We start from the raw sequence: 18,299 nt of genomic DNA, 5'->3' as shown, positions 1-18,299 counted from the left end.
TTTACAACAAGCGCATTAATACGATAATGCATTCACACTAGCATTATCGCAGGTAATGCGACTTTTCTAGTTTATTATTACATTAGTTCTCTTTCATAAGAAAAATGCCACACATAAATGTTAAAAACTCAAAAAATGTGTTTTTCATCTGAGAGCGACTGTAAAAAGGTGTACAATAAAAATGTCATCGTGCCAGAGGGACAAAATATCAATCTGGAATTAAAAAGTTGTTAGTCAGTTTGTTCTGTTTCAGGAGAAAGTTGGCAAAACTGCCAATGTAACACGAGGGAGATGTGGGCAGTAATCTCTAACTCTCCATCACCAACAGTCTGCACAAGTTTTAAACCCTCTTAAAATTCACCAATCATTTAGCCCCACAGCTTTAGCTCACTCAGTGGGTATGCAGTGTTTTCGTTTGCTCTCTCATGTAATCATTTACTCTGAAAGCATCAGGTGGAACAGTTTACAACGCAGCGAGAAGGCGGGGCAAACACATCCGATACAGAGAGGTGTATTCTTATGTCAGGGGTCTGAAACCTGAGGCCACATGCAAACCATTCATCCCGTCAGTGTGTTTTTTATTTTTTATTTTGTTGAATCGGTTTTTGTTTAGTTTGGTTATTTGGCATTAGATTTTAACAACGTAAATGAGTAAAATGATGGGGAAAAATCTAATTTTCTGTCAAAGCCGTTTAAAATGATAAAATGTTTATTTTCCACATTAAAACAGTGTGTTTTGGCTGTGCAGAGGTTACGTTTGTGAAATGTAACTGCAGTAACATGCAAATAATAATAAAAAAAATTTGATTCTACATCAATGCTGTTAAATACAATAAAGTAAAGTAAACCTAAGTACAAAATTATATAAACAACTTAATTAAAATACCATGTTTGTCTTGCGTTTTTGATTCAAGTAAATCTGTTGCACCAGGACGATCTCGTTTGACACAGGATGTATTTTATTTTGAAAGGAACTTGTATGTACTGCTGTCAAAAGTAAACAAAGTTTAAATAGCTTTACATAGAAAACTGTTATGTGATTAAATTATTGTAAATATTTAAATGTTACATTTTAGTTATGAATTTCTTAATTATCACAAAAAAATGAATAAATCATATTTTTCTAAAACATTGAGGTGGGTTTTGTGGCTCTTGCTGGGATCAAATAGTTACAAGCTTCAAGTCTTTGCCTGGTTTACCCAATCAAACCCTGAAATACCCACTTCGTTTTTATTTTATTGAGTTTTACGATTTCAGCTGTCAAAGTACTAAACACAAATTGTGTATGAAGTTGAGGGGAAAGCAACAGAAAAAAATGTTTTCAAATTAAAATCTTCCTTCACTGTTTAAATATGGCAATATGTCCCAAAAAGACTATTTTTACACTTGGTTTGTTATTTTTTTTTATATTTTAAGGCTTAAGAATAGAGGAATCAGTCTGTCAGTCAATATGTAACAACTTCCTGTTGCTCCCCCGCTGCATTAAGGTCAGAAGAATCATCTAAAAATGCAGCGTGGCGAGTGTCTCCTGTGGATTGCCTGAAAGGCGGAGTGAAGGTGCGGGGAGTGCTTGCTCCTGAGGACCCCGAGTCATGCAGCGAGGGACTGCAGAAACAAGCCGAAGCTGAATAGAGTCAGGAGAGACCGACTTGCATAAATGAATCTTTTAGGGCTTCTAAGTAACACAGAGGTTAACACAAACAAGTAAACAATTCCTTTGCCTTCTTGCAGGTTGTTCTGATTCACTGAACAGTAAATGAATGCTATCAGCACAGACTGGAGTCACACATTGGAAGAGAATTTCAGTGTGATTCAATAAGGGTTTGTTGAAATTAGCTTTCTAACTTAATGATTTTTGTCTCCATTCTGGTTAAACACTGTGGGTTTATGCTCTTTGAATAACAATAGCTGTCCAGAAGGGTGTCAGCCCCAAAGATTCAATGCTTCCCCCTATTCTTGGTTGGTTAATTAATGAATATTTTCCGTCGTCATGCCTTATCAGAAAAATATTTGCATTTCTATTGCTGGCTGGCTCCGACAGTGCATATTTCTCCCCCTGGTGTGGACGAAATGACTAAATACCCTTCAGGAGAGTTTTGTTTTTATCAGTTACCATGGAAACCTGCTAATGTGGGAGCAGTGAGTGTTCCAAAACTGGAGGAGGCTTAAAAAAAAAAAAAAAGAGAGCAAGGAGAAAGAAGTTCAGCTTCTGCCATCGATTGTCACGGGTAATACAATGCTGGCAGACAGACAGAAACTGCAGTGCAGACAGAGTGGTAGTACTAATAAAAGAGTGCAGTGCTTGTTTACAACACATGCTGCAATCCCGAGATGTGCGCTGGATGCCGAAGTGGTTTATGGGAGTTTTTGTCTTGGCCATAAACGGGCGATGTTCACTTTTGAGTTAGAGGTCAGCCCGCCATCGTTTAGGTTGTTGCCAAACCGACACAAGACTGCAGTGTCTCTGAGGTTCTCAGACATGTTTTTTGTTTTTGCGTGCCAACTTTATTAAAATGTTTTCTTTTAGTGTCAGTGCAGCCTTTTTTATCATCCATTTTGCAACAATGTAATTTCCCTTTAGGGGGTTAATTAACATCTTATTTGAGTTTAGCTCTGTGAATTATCCAAAGGTTAAAAAACTAATTTAAACCAAATGAAGCTGGAATTTATGATTGCTTTATCAATATATTGCTTTATAAAGTGCACACGCAGAAGTAACTCCAGTTCTGATATGTCTGTGAATTTATGTTTTTTTATTTTATCCAGGTGTGTTATAACAGGATGTTTTTGTATTTCAGGGCAGCTGGACTTTTAACCCTTTAACACCTGCTGGAATTATGTTGATCACGTTAACAATTACAATAATTACAGTAAATTAAAGAGCATAAACACTGGAGCTCCAGTGTCAAAAGGTCAAGGTGTGTCAGTGGAGTGGACTTCTTAACTTCTCGCCTTCTGAAGAACAGAAATCCTGTTATTTCAAAGATGGCTTATCTTTCATGTAACAGCTAATCTCTTAATCTATTTCCAAAAGCAGCTGCAGTATCACCTCAGTTCAAACAGCCTTTCAGCTGTCAAAAAACCTGCTTTAAAACCCATTTTTCGGTTTGAAAAGTTTTGAAAAATTGTGAAGAGTGACTATTAATGATCAACAGCCGATGAATCACCTTGACTGTAGCTCTGTCGAACTGCCTGCGGGCAGATTTTAAAATTCAGCGTGGTCACTGACAGGTGTTGTGGCCCAAGGATGGAGAGACTGGTACAGAGGAGGACATTGTCATCTCCATGGTAACGCCACAATGATGTGCAGGATGCGGAGCATCCATGAATGCATAGTAATGTGTCTGACAGAAAACAGCACTTAACTGTGAAGCCATACATGGCTCCATGCGATGCTTAATTGCAGCGTTGCTCTCGCCGCCTACACTTTTCTCATGCTTTGTCTATGCTCGCTGATTTACATCAAGCCACTACATATGGAAGCATAATGAAACAGCAATAAACTGTTCTTCAGATTAACTTGATATTTTTGTGAAGAAATCCCAAAGCAAAATCACCAGAGTGCCCTCAGAAGTCTCAAAGCAATTACAAATCTGCCATTCTTCATAAAGTAGAAGAAATGTATGATGGGAACAGCTGGAGACCGCAGAACTGCTTCCATGCAGAAAATAGGGGGATGTGAGGATAAAGGAGAAATGCTGGTTAAATCTGTGAACAAGACGTCAATAAATAACCAACAGATGAGGGTTCTGTTTTTGTTCTCATTTTGGAGTTTGCACCAATATTTATCATAGTCAATTGTCTTGCTGATTCACCTGCGCCACATGCCTCTGCTACATCATCCCCGTCTGGTGCTTGGCTCCTGCAACCCAACCTGCCTGAGCGAGGAATCCTGGCACTAAACTACGCCTGCAGCTTTCCTGCTGCCTGTTTCTCATTTCCAGCCATAGGACATCTATGTACTGAACAGCAGAAACAAGGACAAGCCTGACTGTTCAGATTACGGATGATTAGAGGCGCAGATTAGAACCCAAGTCTCCAGATGGCCAAGGTGTATCCTCGCCTAACAACTCTGCTGACAGGCAACAAACTCCCAGAGATTTATGAGATGAGCACAGACACAGAAACTGCTTACTGACACTCCTTCACCCACTCCGAGTGATTTATGACATCCAATTAAAAGGTATTCAACTGCATTTGTTTCCCCACAAAATAACTTTCTTTGGGTAGCAGCTATAGATATAAAAAGTTCATTAGATCCACGATCTTGAAACATTTGTACTATCATTGTTTATATCGTTATGTGATGGAGCAGCTCAACTCTGAACTCTCCGATCTCTGAGGAAACACCCGCCAACTAGCAGAAGAAGCTCGTATTGGCCTCTTGTACTTGGACCTCGTCCTTTTGGACATGACCCAGACCTAATGACCATAGGTGAGTATTGGAATGAAGACATCCAAGTTTACTGTAGACATCCCAAGATGTCTACAGTAAACTCCTCCATCGGGGGCAGGAACACTCCATCCATCCAGAGAAGACAAAATCCCTTTTTCTGGTTAAGAACCTCTATTAATGTTAACACATATATTGGTTTTAAGTTGGACATTTATCTTGTTTTCCAAATTCCCATCAAGTTCTGGTTGTTCTCAGTTGTATGTATTTCGCTCTAAAAACCCAAATCTAAATAGTGAATGATATTAGTGTACCGCAGGGGTCCCCAAACAAAAGTCGGCCCGGCTTCACATTTGGCCCGGCCCCCGAACAATATCAGGGAGGATTTTTTTTTTTTTTTTTCTTAGTCTGGCCATTCGATCGAGGCCCACGCAGAGCTACTTTTTATTCCAGGCCCAGATACATGCAGCTCTAATCGTGATCAGATATTTGTTTTCTATGAATTTTGAACGTTGAGAGTCTAAATTAGCAGATTTCACCTCCATGAGTTAATTTTAGAACGTAACTCCTGCAATAAACAAGGGAACATTGTTCTTGTGAAAATGCAACAAAGCTGCAACAGAAGACAAAAGAATTAGACTTTATCATAAGACTTTCAATACAAGGATTATTTTTTCTGAGTTTTTTCTGTGAAGTTATTAACAATTGGTTACATGTGACTTTCTGGAAAACCAGAAATGCTTATGTTTAGACACACCCTGACATTTTTACACATCTTTTGTTAGCCTATAAACTGACCCCGGCCCCTCATCAGATAAGAAAGCAGTTATGTGACCCTCAAAAGAAAAAGTTGGGGACCTCTGGTGTACCATGACAGCATTTATAGTTTTAAAAAAAAGTACAAAAACTGAATAAAAATCGTGATGTTTTCTTTCATTTTGTTCCATTACTTGATGGCATTTTACTTCTTCATTTAGAGGTCATAGATCTGAATTCAGGGCCGATCTAGCTCTTGGGGTTTTGCTCAAAGGACCCTCAGAGGAGACATATTGTGCCCTAATTTTCCTTTTTTTTCTCATTAGTTGGCACAGTTTCTGAAGAAACAAAATGTGCGAAATTCAGTAGATTTCAGTGCATCATGCTGAAATCTGTGTTACAACACTTCCGAGGTGCATTAAATCCAGCCAGATGTGGACAAAAAAATGGGGGAAGATGAAGAGTTACAGTCTTCTCTGGCCCTTAGAGCACCACACAAACACAAACTGCTCTCTCTTTAACATGTGACACCATCCAAGTTGAAAATGTGCCACAATATCAGAGCTTTTCATTTAGATAAATGCACTGATATACCCATTTTAAGTGTCATTGCACTCTTTTGAATGTCAGTTTAAAATGAGTCACGAAGGGGAAGTTCAGCTGACTCCAAACTGATTTGCTCATCTGTTATTTCCACAGCTTCCACTCCTCTTCGCTCAATTTATCATATCTCTGTTTTGGTCTCCTCTTCTGTGTCCTTCAAGCTGCTCTGGGCTCTTCATTCATTTTGTGTGCCTGCTTGAGTTATTCTGGTCTCGTCTTTTTTTTTATTCCTCCCAATTTTCTTTATCTCATAATTTTCTCCCAAAGACTTTGGCTCCGGGATTATTGTCAGGCTGCTTCATTCAGCTTTTTCTTGGTGCTTCTGCTAACACACACTGGCTCTGTTTTTCTTATTTACTCTACAGTTTGAAGAGACATTTTAGTTTAATATCAGAGAGAACTTTATAAAAAAATAGTTTTTTGGCTTCTACATGCATTTCCATGTAAATGTAAACATGAGGTTCAGCCTTTCTTTCCTCCTCCGAGCCATGTGTCTGGTGTTTGGCTGACATGTATCAGTTGCTCTCTGTGTGATGCCAGAAGAAAGTCCACGGAGGAAAGGTACTAGCATGAACTTGTGTAAACTGCGTCATCGATTTCCAGAAGTAAAAATCTAATAAATATGAACATTCTGAGGTGTGTTTTGAAGAGGAAAACTTAGATAGTTTATAATAAATACATTCAAATATTTTTTTCCACATAAAAAATTCTTCAAATCCAATGCATTGTGGTCTATAATTGCCATCCTAGTTAGCATCGATGCACAAGTTTTTTTAGAGAGACTTCTGGGAAATTTCAAGGGCATTGGATTTTGGAGTTAAAGATTCAGACAACCCTGCAAAATGAAGAACACATAGTGCAATAACATCATTAAAGTATTGGATTTTTCTGTGCTTTTTGGGAATTTTTAAAGCACTGACTTAATGTATGGATTATTTATTTACTCCTCATTCATACTTTGCGATGGTGAGCCACTGATGTAGCCACAGCTGCCCTGCAGTAAACTGACAGAGGCTTGGCTACCAGTACACGCCTATAGGGCCCCTCTGACCATCGCCAGGACCTTAATACGCATTCACATTAGGGCGGGTATCACAAATAATTTCCAGATTTGATTCAATTCCGATTTTTTTCCGATTCTTTCGAACCTCTGAATTCATTTTGCTTCAAAGCAATTTTGAGTTTAAACGGTTAACACTTTTGGACACATTTGTTTAGAAATATGTTAATGATCTATATATGTGGTTTGAAGATTTTCCTATTAATCTAATACAGTTTACATACTGTAAAATGTATTAGCGAAATAATAATGAGACTGTTAATACTATACAGTGTTACATTGATTCTCAAAAGGAGAAACTCCAAATGTTCTTCCTCTCCTGGAGGGCGTTTCAGTTTGGCCACTAGGTGGTAATCACACTATAGCATTCCACTTTATTCCAGAAGAATAAGTAATTATGAGCAAAACCATTTTAGACCACAAATGATCACTTTAAAAGATATGTCCTTTAAATAGTTTCGAAAATTCCTGCCTGTCATTATATAAAGTAGTTAATTTAGCCAGCAATGTATGCTTAGGTTCACCAAGCGTTAGCATTAGCCATCCTATGGGAAATCCCATTATATGTAAGCATCAAGCTCAGATCGATTCGGATCAATTAATCGATTATATCTAATAGGTATGTGACAAAAATTTTAAATTTCAGTGGATTGCTTTGATCTTTATATCACTGGATAGGGCTCAAAGAAACATTGCCAATGGTATAAAGATCATTCAGAAAACTCAAAGAATATGGCAATTTAATTTATCATAAGTAGGGCGTATTTTTATTCCTGAATGAACAGCAAAACAGTAAAATTTTTGTGACCAGAAACAAAGATGAAAGTGTTCAAAGTGTCATAACTTTCTCACTACTTGTCCAGTCTACGAAAGGAAGGTATCATTGTAAAGATAGTCAAAAGAACTACAATTATGAAATTCCAAATTTGGTATTAAATCAACATCAATCTCCATATTATTATTTCCATATTATAAAATAGTAAAACATAAATCTACTTGTAGAAATCAGTCGCAGCCAATCAGCTTGCTACATTCGGTTATGTGACCTCATGTTCCAGGGTTCAATTCTTGGACATAGAGGCTTGCGATCGAAGAAACAATACTTTTTATGTGTTATTTTCTCATGAAATTTGCAGGAAATGAAGAATACAACAACAGTAATCGACTAGTAGCAAAATTAAACAACAACTAACTTATCTTAAAGAACCTCCGAGTGGCTTTGTGAACCACAATTTTCGAATGGAAAATTTCCTAGGTTGTGCTGTAGGGGTTGAAAAAATTCCAGAAGCAGGTTAAAGACAAGCTTGTGGACTATATTATGCCTTGCCTGAGGACACAACAACAGTTGACTGGGGGAGAAACTGCTGACACTTTGTTCATTGGCAGATCTGCTCAACCACATGAGCCACTGCTCTGATTCTGTTGTTCGCTTAATGTGCCTTAAAGTTTGCTGCACCTTATATATGACACAAGCTCAAAAGTAGACTAATCGTGGACGATACACCTCATAATCTGGTGTGCAGTGCAGAAAATACTACATTGGTGCAACACTTCATTGACCAACAGTGTTAGCAAAGCTCACACGTGCCTCCATGCAGGTGCAAAATAGCTCGCGTTAACTCGCTGATGAGAAACCCAGAGCCTGCTGTGATCTTTAAATTCCTCTTCTGCAAATTCCAAACAGCCAGCCGCTACTCCCAGGAAACTGTCAGCAATGACTGAGCTCTGTATTTGTGTGAACTTTTAACCGCCGCTAGAAAAAACTGCGTTAGCAAGTTAATGTCCTTTTAACGGTCTCACGAAAGAACACGAGAAACAAAATTGAAGGTCAATTACCTGACCTCTGTGTTGTCAGACTAATCATTGTTGCTCATTTTTACCGAGCAACTTTCCACTCTGTGTGAGCGTGTGTGTTCAGGTTTGGAAATGTCACTTTGCTACTAAGCAAGTTTGTGTGACAAGCAGTTCCCTGTTAAGCTCCTGTATCAGTCCAGTGCTGACCCAAGAGAAACAGGGTCCAAACTATTTATCCATTTAAATCCTGTACTCTAGCCTAAAGATGAGAATTAGAAACACATTAAAATGCCAAAAACAAAGTAAAACATGAGCAGAAAAAGAAAATAGCAGAAGATTGCAGCAGAGTTCTGAGTGAACAAACAGATTTTGCTCATTAAATTTGAAAATGTTGCTTTTTTAGGGATTCCAATTCAGTTTTACGATCAAATAAGTGTGAGAATACCTTGTTTCTAACTATTAAAATCAGTTTTCTTTTTTTATGTGTTTATTTCATCAAACTAATGGTGAAAATTAATCCCAACGACAGTGAGTGCAGTGGTCAGATAATCAGGAGCGTTTCAGACTAATCAGAGCTGCAGTGGCTGTCTTGCGGTTTTTGTGGAGGTTCACATGGTGTGTGAAGGTCGCAGCATTACCAACACTGTGAGGCTGAAAACAAATCAGATAAGGGCACATTCTGTGGTCAGATAAGACCGAGCATCATATTTGTTGAGCTTAGATGACACAAATAAAACACTTTATATACAGGTGTGTTTCAAATAGTCGATCAAAAAGCCAGTCATCTCAAAAAGGGAAATTGTATATTATGGAGTCATTGGTCATGTTTTGTAGTTTTGATGATCGTGACTTACAAGTATTGAAACCCAAAGTTTAGTGTCTCGGAAAATTAGAGTATCACAATAGACCAACCAAAACATTATATTTTATACATAAATAATCTACGTCTGGTCTTGTGATGGCTCCTTCAGGTCATCTGCATCGTTAGGTCACTTCCTTCTTGACAACATGTTCAGTCGGGTTCAGCTTTTGGTACCTTCTGCAGTGTGAGCTGATCACAAGTCCGGCTGGAAAATAAAATCAGCAACTCCATACATCTTGTCATGAAGTAATTTCCTGATAGTTGCATTGACGGTGGACTTCAACACTTTAACACCAGAGCATTAGCTCCAGTGTTGGGACTCTTCGACCGTCACTTTGTGTTAGTAATGTGTTGGATTTCACCGCAAAGCGTCAGAATCAGCAGATTTACTGTATCTGCGTAGATTTACAGTATATCAAAAGAGAGTGTGTTATTTAGATGTCGCCGCCGACAGCTGCGGTGTTAAAGGATCACAGTGGACCAACACCAGCAGATGACACGGCACCTCAAACCATCACCGACAGTGAAAACGGTTGCTCCCTGATCTGTAACCGTTACCCTATCCGTTTACGCATGCCCACATATTACATCACTTCCTCTTTGCGTTCAACATTGCAACAGTTATTTGATTTATATTTACTCACACATATTTTTTTACGTTTAAGATTGTAAACCTTGTAATTCATTATCAAAAAATTTAAATAAAAACTATTTTTAGGTTCAGCCGTGAAACATTTCATGATAGTTCTGCCTCCATTACAACTGTCCGAGCCATTTTAACAGAGGTGATCACATTATTTCATCCTTTTCTCAACATCGTAGAGATTCCCTCGACTGAATTACAGCTCCATGAAATAAAAAAATGTTACCTCAGTGCAACACTGTATAATCAGTATAATAGGAACAGATCAGGTAGCCGTTACATATCAGGGAGCGACGGAAATTTCACACCTCAAGCAAAAATGATTCTATACTTCTCAGCTCATCCTTCAAAATCAGAGACTTCAAAATAAAATCCATCATTTTCTTTCATCTGAAAAGACGACTGCACCACAGAGCAACAGTCCAGTTCTTTTTCTTTTCCTTCCACTCAACTATCTAACAGTTCACTTGGGTACAGCACTCTATGAACAACCAGCCTGTTCAGCGACGATCTTTTGTGGCGTGTCCTCCTTGTAATAGCCGTCAATGACAATCTTCCCCATGATTGCTTGACCTACTGACCCAGACACAAAGAGCATTTAAAGGCTCAGGAAATCTTTGCAGGTGTTTTAAGTTACTTAGCTGATTAGGGCGTGACACTTTCCAAAATTACATTTTGCCCGAAGCATTGTAATGTTCTTAAAGACCCTGATTTTGAGTTTTCATTACCTGTAATGCATTAGAAAAAAAAATGAAATTAACTAAAAGCTTGATATATTTGAATTTATGTTTCTTTATTCTATTTGATAAGCAAGTTTCACAGATTTGAATTAACTGGCAGATGAACACAAAACAGTCTTTATAACTGTGTTTAGATTTCGCCGTGTAGCTATGATTTTCAGTGCAATTTTGCATGTTTTTTTCTCCCTTTTTTACAGTTTCCTGTGTTGTGATTGGTGGTTGACATTGTCAATAGATCAGTCTTCTCCACACCACGTCTCCTGTGCATAATGCTTTCAGTTTTCCTCCAATCGTAATCAGATCTTTGTTTTCATCCTATAAAACTGGACTGAATTTTCTGTGAAGCTTCGAGAGAAAATTGTTTGTGTGGCTAATAAAAAAGTGTATAAAGTGTGTAGTGAGGGATTTTTACAACCTTAAAACATCTGTTATTCTACTATTTCATCACTTCTTTATGAAACGTAGCCCAGCAATAAACGAGAAACCATTATCTGTTCTTAGCTGTGTTTCCCATACTGAAACACGGAGGTAGAAGTGTGATGACACAAAGTTGCATGAGCTCAAAGGGTTTTAGTGATGGCATGTCTAGGTGCAAAATTTCTGCCTAACTTTAAAAGTTATCATTTAAATGAACTTATTGGTCAGATCCATTCTTAAACTGGGAGTCTAGTGATGCTTAAAAACTTTACGGCTGGACTACAGATGACTACAGATTTAACCTTAATATTGCAGCTAATCTTAAATCGAACTCAGAGGATGATAAATGTACATAAAGAACTATTTCCTCAGACACGTTTTATATATTGTATCACAAGAGAACCAGGCTAGGATTTAATTGACAAAAAGGCGAATAGGATAAAAGACAAAATAAATAATTAAATGTTCTAAGAGTGACACAATGTCATTTTTTTACCCCCTCTTCCTTTGGTGTACTTCCATCTCCTCCTTGTTTATGTTTTTTATCAACACAGGAAGTACGGATCCTGCTGGCTCTGAGACAAAAACCATTCAAGGAAAGGAGAGGAGTTTGGAAAAGTATGTTGCCATGCAACAAAAGTCCTGCAGGACATACGTCCAGTCAGTGCCTGAATGGAGGACCTGCAAGATCAAAACCTGAATCTATGATTTCCCTTTTTTATTTGTTTGAATTTTCTCCCCCAAAAAATCAGAGAAGCAAAACGTAAATGATTACATGTCTTTATTGTAGCACTCCGGATACAAATAAAGTACCAACATGAAGACAAATCTAGACCCTGCTCCTTCTTACACAACACCCTAAGTAGATGTGTTGCTCTTTTCAGCCACAAGTTTCACCACAAAGTTATCAAAAGCAGTATTTCATCAGCGTGTGGCCTGCTGCTGCTGCCGAGTGTCGACACTTATCTCACATCTGCAGCAGAAAATCGAAGCCACAGAAAAAATCTTGATGGTATAGTGAGACAAACATCGGTTTTCGGACACAGATGTGTGGAATTTCCTGCATGGAGCACGTCTCTTCGTGCATGTGCTAATGACGGACCGTGACACCGCGGCGCTGCTGTCGCATTGCCGGAGGGGCCGAGGCGGAGGAATGCTGCCTGCGGCTGTTTTTGTTTGAGGCAGGGAGACTCTGCAGCATTCTGCATGGTCTCTGTGGATTCACGTTGGATTCCGGGAAACAACAAATCATCTTTTAATCAAGAGGAAAGGAGCTGTTTAAATATTTCAGAACTTTTAGCTTGTGGAAATCCTTATTGATTCTTTAATCCTTTAAGGTTATTGGGAATCTTTTAGTGGGGAAAAAAGTTATGTTTAAGAAAAACTAAAATAAGTTGCGTAAAAAGGAGTAAACTTAACTGTAGCCCTTAAGGCTGCAGCAGTTTATATTTTAGATACTAAAAAACTTGAACATCATCATATAGTCGAATACTGACAAGAAATTCCTAATTTCTAGCTTTGTTTTTTATGAAATGCTTTTAGATAAAACAGAAATAAAGAAGAATGTGGAGTAAAAAAGAATTTAAAGTGATAAGAGATGCGGACAGGGGGAAATGCTGCAATGAAAATTTGATTTGGTTGAGGCTAAGCTGCTCCGTCACTGGAGGTGACAAATTTACCAGCATCAGAACAATAGTGTGCAGTTTATTTTTAAATCATTTAAAATATAAAAAAACTGTTTTTCTGAAAATGGTTACTTTTTTCTTTCCGTGCAGCACCTCGGACGTACACGACACTTCATCACATCATAAAAAGATTTCCTTTTCAGACATTTATTGTCAAACATCAAACTACATCTCACGTTCTCGTACAGAATCTCCTTTTTTTCCCACCGTCTGCTCAAATTCCTGTACTCTCAGACACATTTCTTCCCCGTTCGTGGATCTGAATGTTGTGGATTTCTTTGAGGTATATGAGGCAGTCCTGAGGCTGTGTCTGGTTCCAGGTGAGTTAAGCTCTTCCCAGTCGCTAAGTCCTGCCCTCGCTGTGCCCTTGCTACAGAAGCGAGAAAACAATTGGCTTTGGCTGGCAGCATGGCGGCATAATCCTACGCTCTCGTGTGGGTATTCACTTACAGTAAGTGAGACACGCCATTAAATATGCACAAGCTTCAACTAATACTGAACAGAGTATTAACAACACTATTGTTAATGAGTGATTGGATGTGAAGGAATGAAAAATATTTTTTTATTTCTCTAGAAAAAAAATACACATATTTTTTTTATATTTCTGCATATGGCTTTTACATATTATTTTCTGCTTATAAATGTTCCTTCTCCTGTGGCTACATCCAGCTTCACTCGTTCCAAACTGAACAAATAAACGATGACAGACTCTCAAACCATGTGGCGCGAGACAAATTTAATAAAAACGGAAGGAAATTAGATTAGACTTCTATCTTCTGTTGGGGTTGGTTGCGTCCTTCAGGCCTGATAAGATGTTCAATTATCTGCTAATTTAGTTCAGAGGAACAGGAGAAGTCCCGTTTTGCTGGAGAAGGCAGCCACAGACCTGCACTGTGCATCACAGCATTCAGCCCTTTCTCGTTTGCCTTCATGACTGATTTCATTGTCACTTGAGCACTTTTTGTTTAGCAAAATTAGATAAAGTGTTGTGCTTCACCAAGGCATATGCAGTAGATACATTAGGTACAAAAGGAGAAGGTTTCAGTCTCTGCGGGGAAGGATGTGGGGTTGCTGTTGCCGAGCGATGGGGGACTACAACTAGGTGGAGCGGCGACGTAAGAAGAGGGGGCAAAAGCTGGACCTGAGGATGACGGGAGGGGGTTGATGGGAGAATTTGCAGATTCAACCTGCTGAGTAGAAGAGTCAGAGCACCAGCAGCTGGATTCTGTTCATGGAGGTTGCAAAAAGAGATGGAAGGGCACAACATCTACGGAACATCTACTGGACCAGAAGCCATCAAAGACAGGATGGCTGGAGGCGGGAGGGGAGGTGGGTAGGGTGAGGAGGTCTCTCGGAGACGGAGAAGGGGGTGAGGGAACCGGGGAAACAAAGCCGATAGTCTCACTCACGGTAGAATACATATTCAGTGTAGCTGGTCCAGATCTTGTCGTCGGTCTGCTCATGGGCAAAGGCGCAGGTTCCTGTGGAGTTACAGGCCACCATGTGGAAGCCTGCGTCTGCCAGCTTGTCAAAGGCCTGCTCCAGAAAGGTGAACTTCAGATAGTAGCGGGATGTGTAGCGCTCAGGGGGTCGGTCAGGGTCACGACTCTCGTTCAGCGTCTCTCCGAACACCTCTTTGGCCAGGGAGGTCTTCCCACACACCATGATCCGTGCCACACGCCGGAATTTGGCATCCGTGTGGCTGTCGCGGCCCAGTGTGTACGAGCCTCGATAGCCAATGGTGATGAACCCGGAGCGCTTGCCATCCATGGCCCCCGGCCCCAGGCTGGAACAGGTCGCTGTGGCTCCAAGGGAGCCCAGACTGCGGACGGTATCGATCCCCGGTGAAGAGTCCTCTGGGTCACTCTGGCATCCCTCGTCACCAAGTGAGTTCTGCTTGCTAATTTTGGGTGCCAACTGCTTGACCAGTTCTGGCAGGTTGAAGAACTCTGCCTCCCTCTGGAGACGCCCACGCTCTGGGAAATGGTCTGGAAGAACCAGCTGCTGGTCCCGCATGTAGTCCAGGATGTAACGGAACAGGAACCCATCCCGGTCCACAAAAAAACGCCCCTTGGTGTCCCTGGCCAGACCTTTGGCGGACTTCTGACTGAACATCTCCCACAGAAGAGAGTCCGGCACACTTGTGAGGGTGGAGTAGCGGGTTATGTACACTTGACCGCCAACATTGAGTTCAATTATCTCTGGGAAGGGAACCTCCTCCCCAGATATCCCACTGTCTGGTAAAGCCATGGTTCTCTGGTCAACTTTGGCGCAGATTTTTAAAAGTCTAGAATTGTCACCCTGCAGGCAGGACTCCGACACGTTTCCCCTCCAGAAAAACAAACTTTGCAGTGACTGAGGAGGCTTTTCTTGCGTCTCAGACCTTTAAGCTCTAAGTGGAAAGCTGAACGCTGCTATGCGCAATTGGTCTGCGCGCAGAGCTTCACATCAAAGCGCACTTTCTACTCCAACTACAGGGGTTTAAAGCACAGCGAAGCGCACATCCGAGTCCTTTACGCGCAGTCAGATGGAGGAAATTCTCTGTCCCACATCGGATCTCAGAGCAGGAAACTCACCGACGCTCACAAGGACTCCTCTTCCACTTTTGGCCGCTCTTTCTGGCGCAAATCCGGTGGCCCAACTTCAATTAAGCAGCAATCCATGTTGGTTAGGGACAGGTGTGATATTCTGTCCGAGCCACCAGATGAAGAAGACGTTAAAGAGGTAGTGAGAGACGAGATAGGTGAACAGAAAGACCTCATTCGTTTCCATCACTTTGCTCGGGTTCTGCCCCCTGCGCGTGACCGCCAGCACCTCCAACTGCAGCGTAACAGGAGGATACAGCGCTGCTCCTCGCGGATAACCACGCCCACCCGCAGTGACGCACCTCTGCTGTGATCCAGGTCAAGATGTCTCGTCCTCCAGGAATAGTTGAACTGGTCTTATCTACATTTCTACACGGAGTCAACCAAATGACGCCTGTCAGATCTGTGAAAAGTTGCCCACAAATGATCCGTTTTTTATAATTATTCATAAAAAGATAAATATTATCACCCATTTACCGTTTAATTTTTATTAGTAGTGCCATTTAAGCACATTTACTTGACAAAATTGGCATTTTTGAACATTTATTCCAAGAAACAATCTGAGAACTGATGGGTGTCGCTCAGAAAAATGGGGAAACAGTGACATCTAGCGTCGACTTAAAGGAAGGAAAACTTAAAATAAAATAAAATAGTCCAAACTGTGGGTGCAGTGACTTATCTAAAAATAAATAAACTAACTGCGCCTCTACCCAAATGAATAAAATTGATTTGTTTTATTCAACAATTTGATTGACAATTAGCCTCAGACAGATTGATTTGGTTGGATCGTAGTATTATAAATGGATTTATGAGTGGATTTATTGTTCTACGCCTCCTTCTGCGTCTTGTGAAATTAAAGTTCAGATGCATATGAATATTCACATTTCTTACATATTGGCAGAAATGAACATTCAATTTGTCAAAAAAGGATAACTGCAACTTTTTATGCTTTCTAATTATCTGGAAAAAAAAGAACAAAACTTGAAAATCTCAAGGTCAAAAGCACAAATAAATCAGTGACTTTGAAAACATTTTAACAGCAAATGTTCTATGTAGACTGAACCAAATCAGATGAACAGGAAGGGTGAGTCATAACTACACTCTCAATAGGCTGTCAATTTTTCTCCCATATTGTCCTCCTTAGGACACCATTTTGGCCTCTGAAGAGCCAGCAATAACCAGTTGGCTTGCACCGCTGCAGCTTCAATGTCAGCAATCTGCCTCTGACATATTGTGGTAATGCAGAGTCTGGAAGTGCTGGAGCTGATGACTCACTCCCAGCTCCATTTATTGTTCACCCACACTGAAATAAGCAAAAGTGACACGCATTTAACTCCAGAATCCCGCCGAGTTCAAACCAAACGATTCATTTGCAGAAATGTGTTCAACCATTTAGCAGTCATTAGCAGTTAACCCCTGCCAGTAGCTGAGAATGATGAAGCTCGAGAAAATTGCACTAATTGAGCCCAAATTATCTGACTTTTAACTCCCTGAAACTCAGCGTGTCACCCTGAACTCTTATTGGAAGTTTTATCATTCTGATCACACCCGCTCAAACGGGAACCGTTCGACTCCAGCAAAATAAATTGGTTCGACCTCCTGTGGGAGCTGGACTATCAGCATGTATCTGTCAGTTTCCATCCCAGTCGTGGCCTTCTGAGACCATCGCGTGTGCAGGGAGGAGGTTTGTTTAGGAGATGGAGAAAGGGCTGCTGTTTTCCTCGCAGTCTAAATGTTTCCGTCTGAAGTCCCATGTATGAGTAGACATTACAGAAGTCTGCACATCTGCAGTTTCTGCTGAGCGCAGCACCAGCAGGTGATTTATGGGACGTTTTATGAGGTCAACTGAAAGGAAAAGGGTGTTGCGTCTATATTCTAATGTGTTAATGGTGCCCACGCAGAGCAGCCTGCAAAGCCTCATCGCCCTCGCTATGAGTTGTCATTTTTCTTACATGACAGGTGACGGGGAAGTGAAGCACTGCTTGTCTGCAACGCTACTCAGCGAGACTTCAAAACTTACTGCATGTTTCAAGACAGGGAAGGGGAGCATAAATGAACACAGGATGCATTTAATTATGCAGCAACATTTAAATGTTTTGCAGACTGTTAATTTCAGTGGAGCTGACATGGAGAAATGTATAACTTTCATCTACATTGTGGAAATAAAATATCTTACTATTGTTGCAAGTACATTTTTGGGGATTTTATTACCAATTTGTTAAAAATAAATACTTGAATCAATCAGTTGATTTTGAATCTATAATTACGCTTGAATGGAAAACATTGTTTCAAATTGAATTAAATGGATGTTGGAAAATATCCTTCGGATGATTAAGTGGCATCACAGCAGACAACAACACACATATGATGCAGCAAAAAATGACAAATTTTTTAAAACAAATTTTTACACCCGTACTGTTTTACTGCTGTTTTCATTTAGTTCTCCATCCCTCTGTTTGGTGCAGTGTGATTCATGTGTTGTCCCTCTTACCGCTGCACCACAGGGTGTAGGGCGGTCGACCTCTGATCGGAAGGTAGCAGGTTCCTGGCTTGCTCGCCCATGTGTTAAAGGGTCCTTGGGCAATACACTGGGTCTGTGACTGTAAAGTGCTTTGGGCCTTCAAGTAAGGTAGAAAAGCGCTACAAAAGTATATAACATTTCCTCATCTTCTGTGGAGTGGGAGAGATTCCAGATTCCAAGACCACACTCCTGTCCTTGGCCGTGGACCTCGCCTCTGGCTGATCTTACTCCCTCAGCTGT

General features: G+C 40.2%; 1 protein-coding gene across 1 annotated transcript; it reads right to left on the bottom strand.

The window, feature by feature from the left end:
- Positions 1 to 13,084: 13,084 nt before the first annotated feature.
- On the bottom strand, positions 13,085 to 15,533 carry kctd12b (potassium channel tetramerisation domain containing 12b). Its single transcript, XM_024283136.1, has one exon. It carries the CDS (start codon positions 15,201 to 15,203, stop codon positions 14,355 to 14,357), a length of 849 nt encoding a protein of 282 aa, XP_024138904.1. The 5' UTR covers positions 15,204 to 15,533; the 3' UTR covers positions 13,085 to 14,354.
- Positions 15,534 to 18,299: the final 2,766 nt, after the last annotated feature.

This window comes from Oryzias melastigma, linkage group LG10 (assembly GCF_002922805.2).
Source record: "Oryzias melastigma strain HK-1 linkage group LG10, ASM292280v2, whole genome shotgun sequence".
NCBI classification, from domain to species: Eukaryota; Metazoa; Chordata; class Actinopteri; order Beloniformes; family Adrianichthyidae; genus Oryzias; species Oryzias melastigma.
Note: the sequence above shows the minus strand (reverse complement) of the source record. Positions and strands in the feature narration are given on the sequence as shown.

Excerpts from the sequence above, each read along its gene's own strand:
- kctd12b (XM_024283136.1), bottom strand. The coding sequence starts at position 15,203 with ATGGCTTTACCAGACAGTGGGATATCTGGGGAGGAGGTTCCCTTCCCA.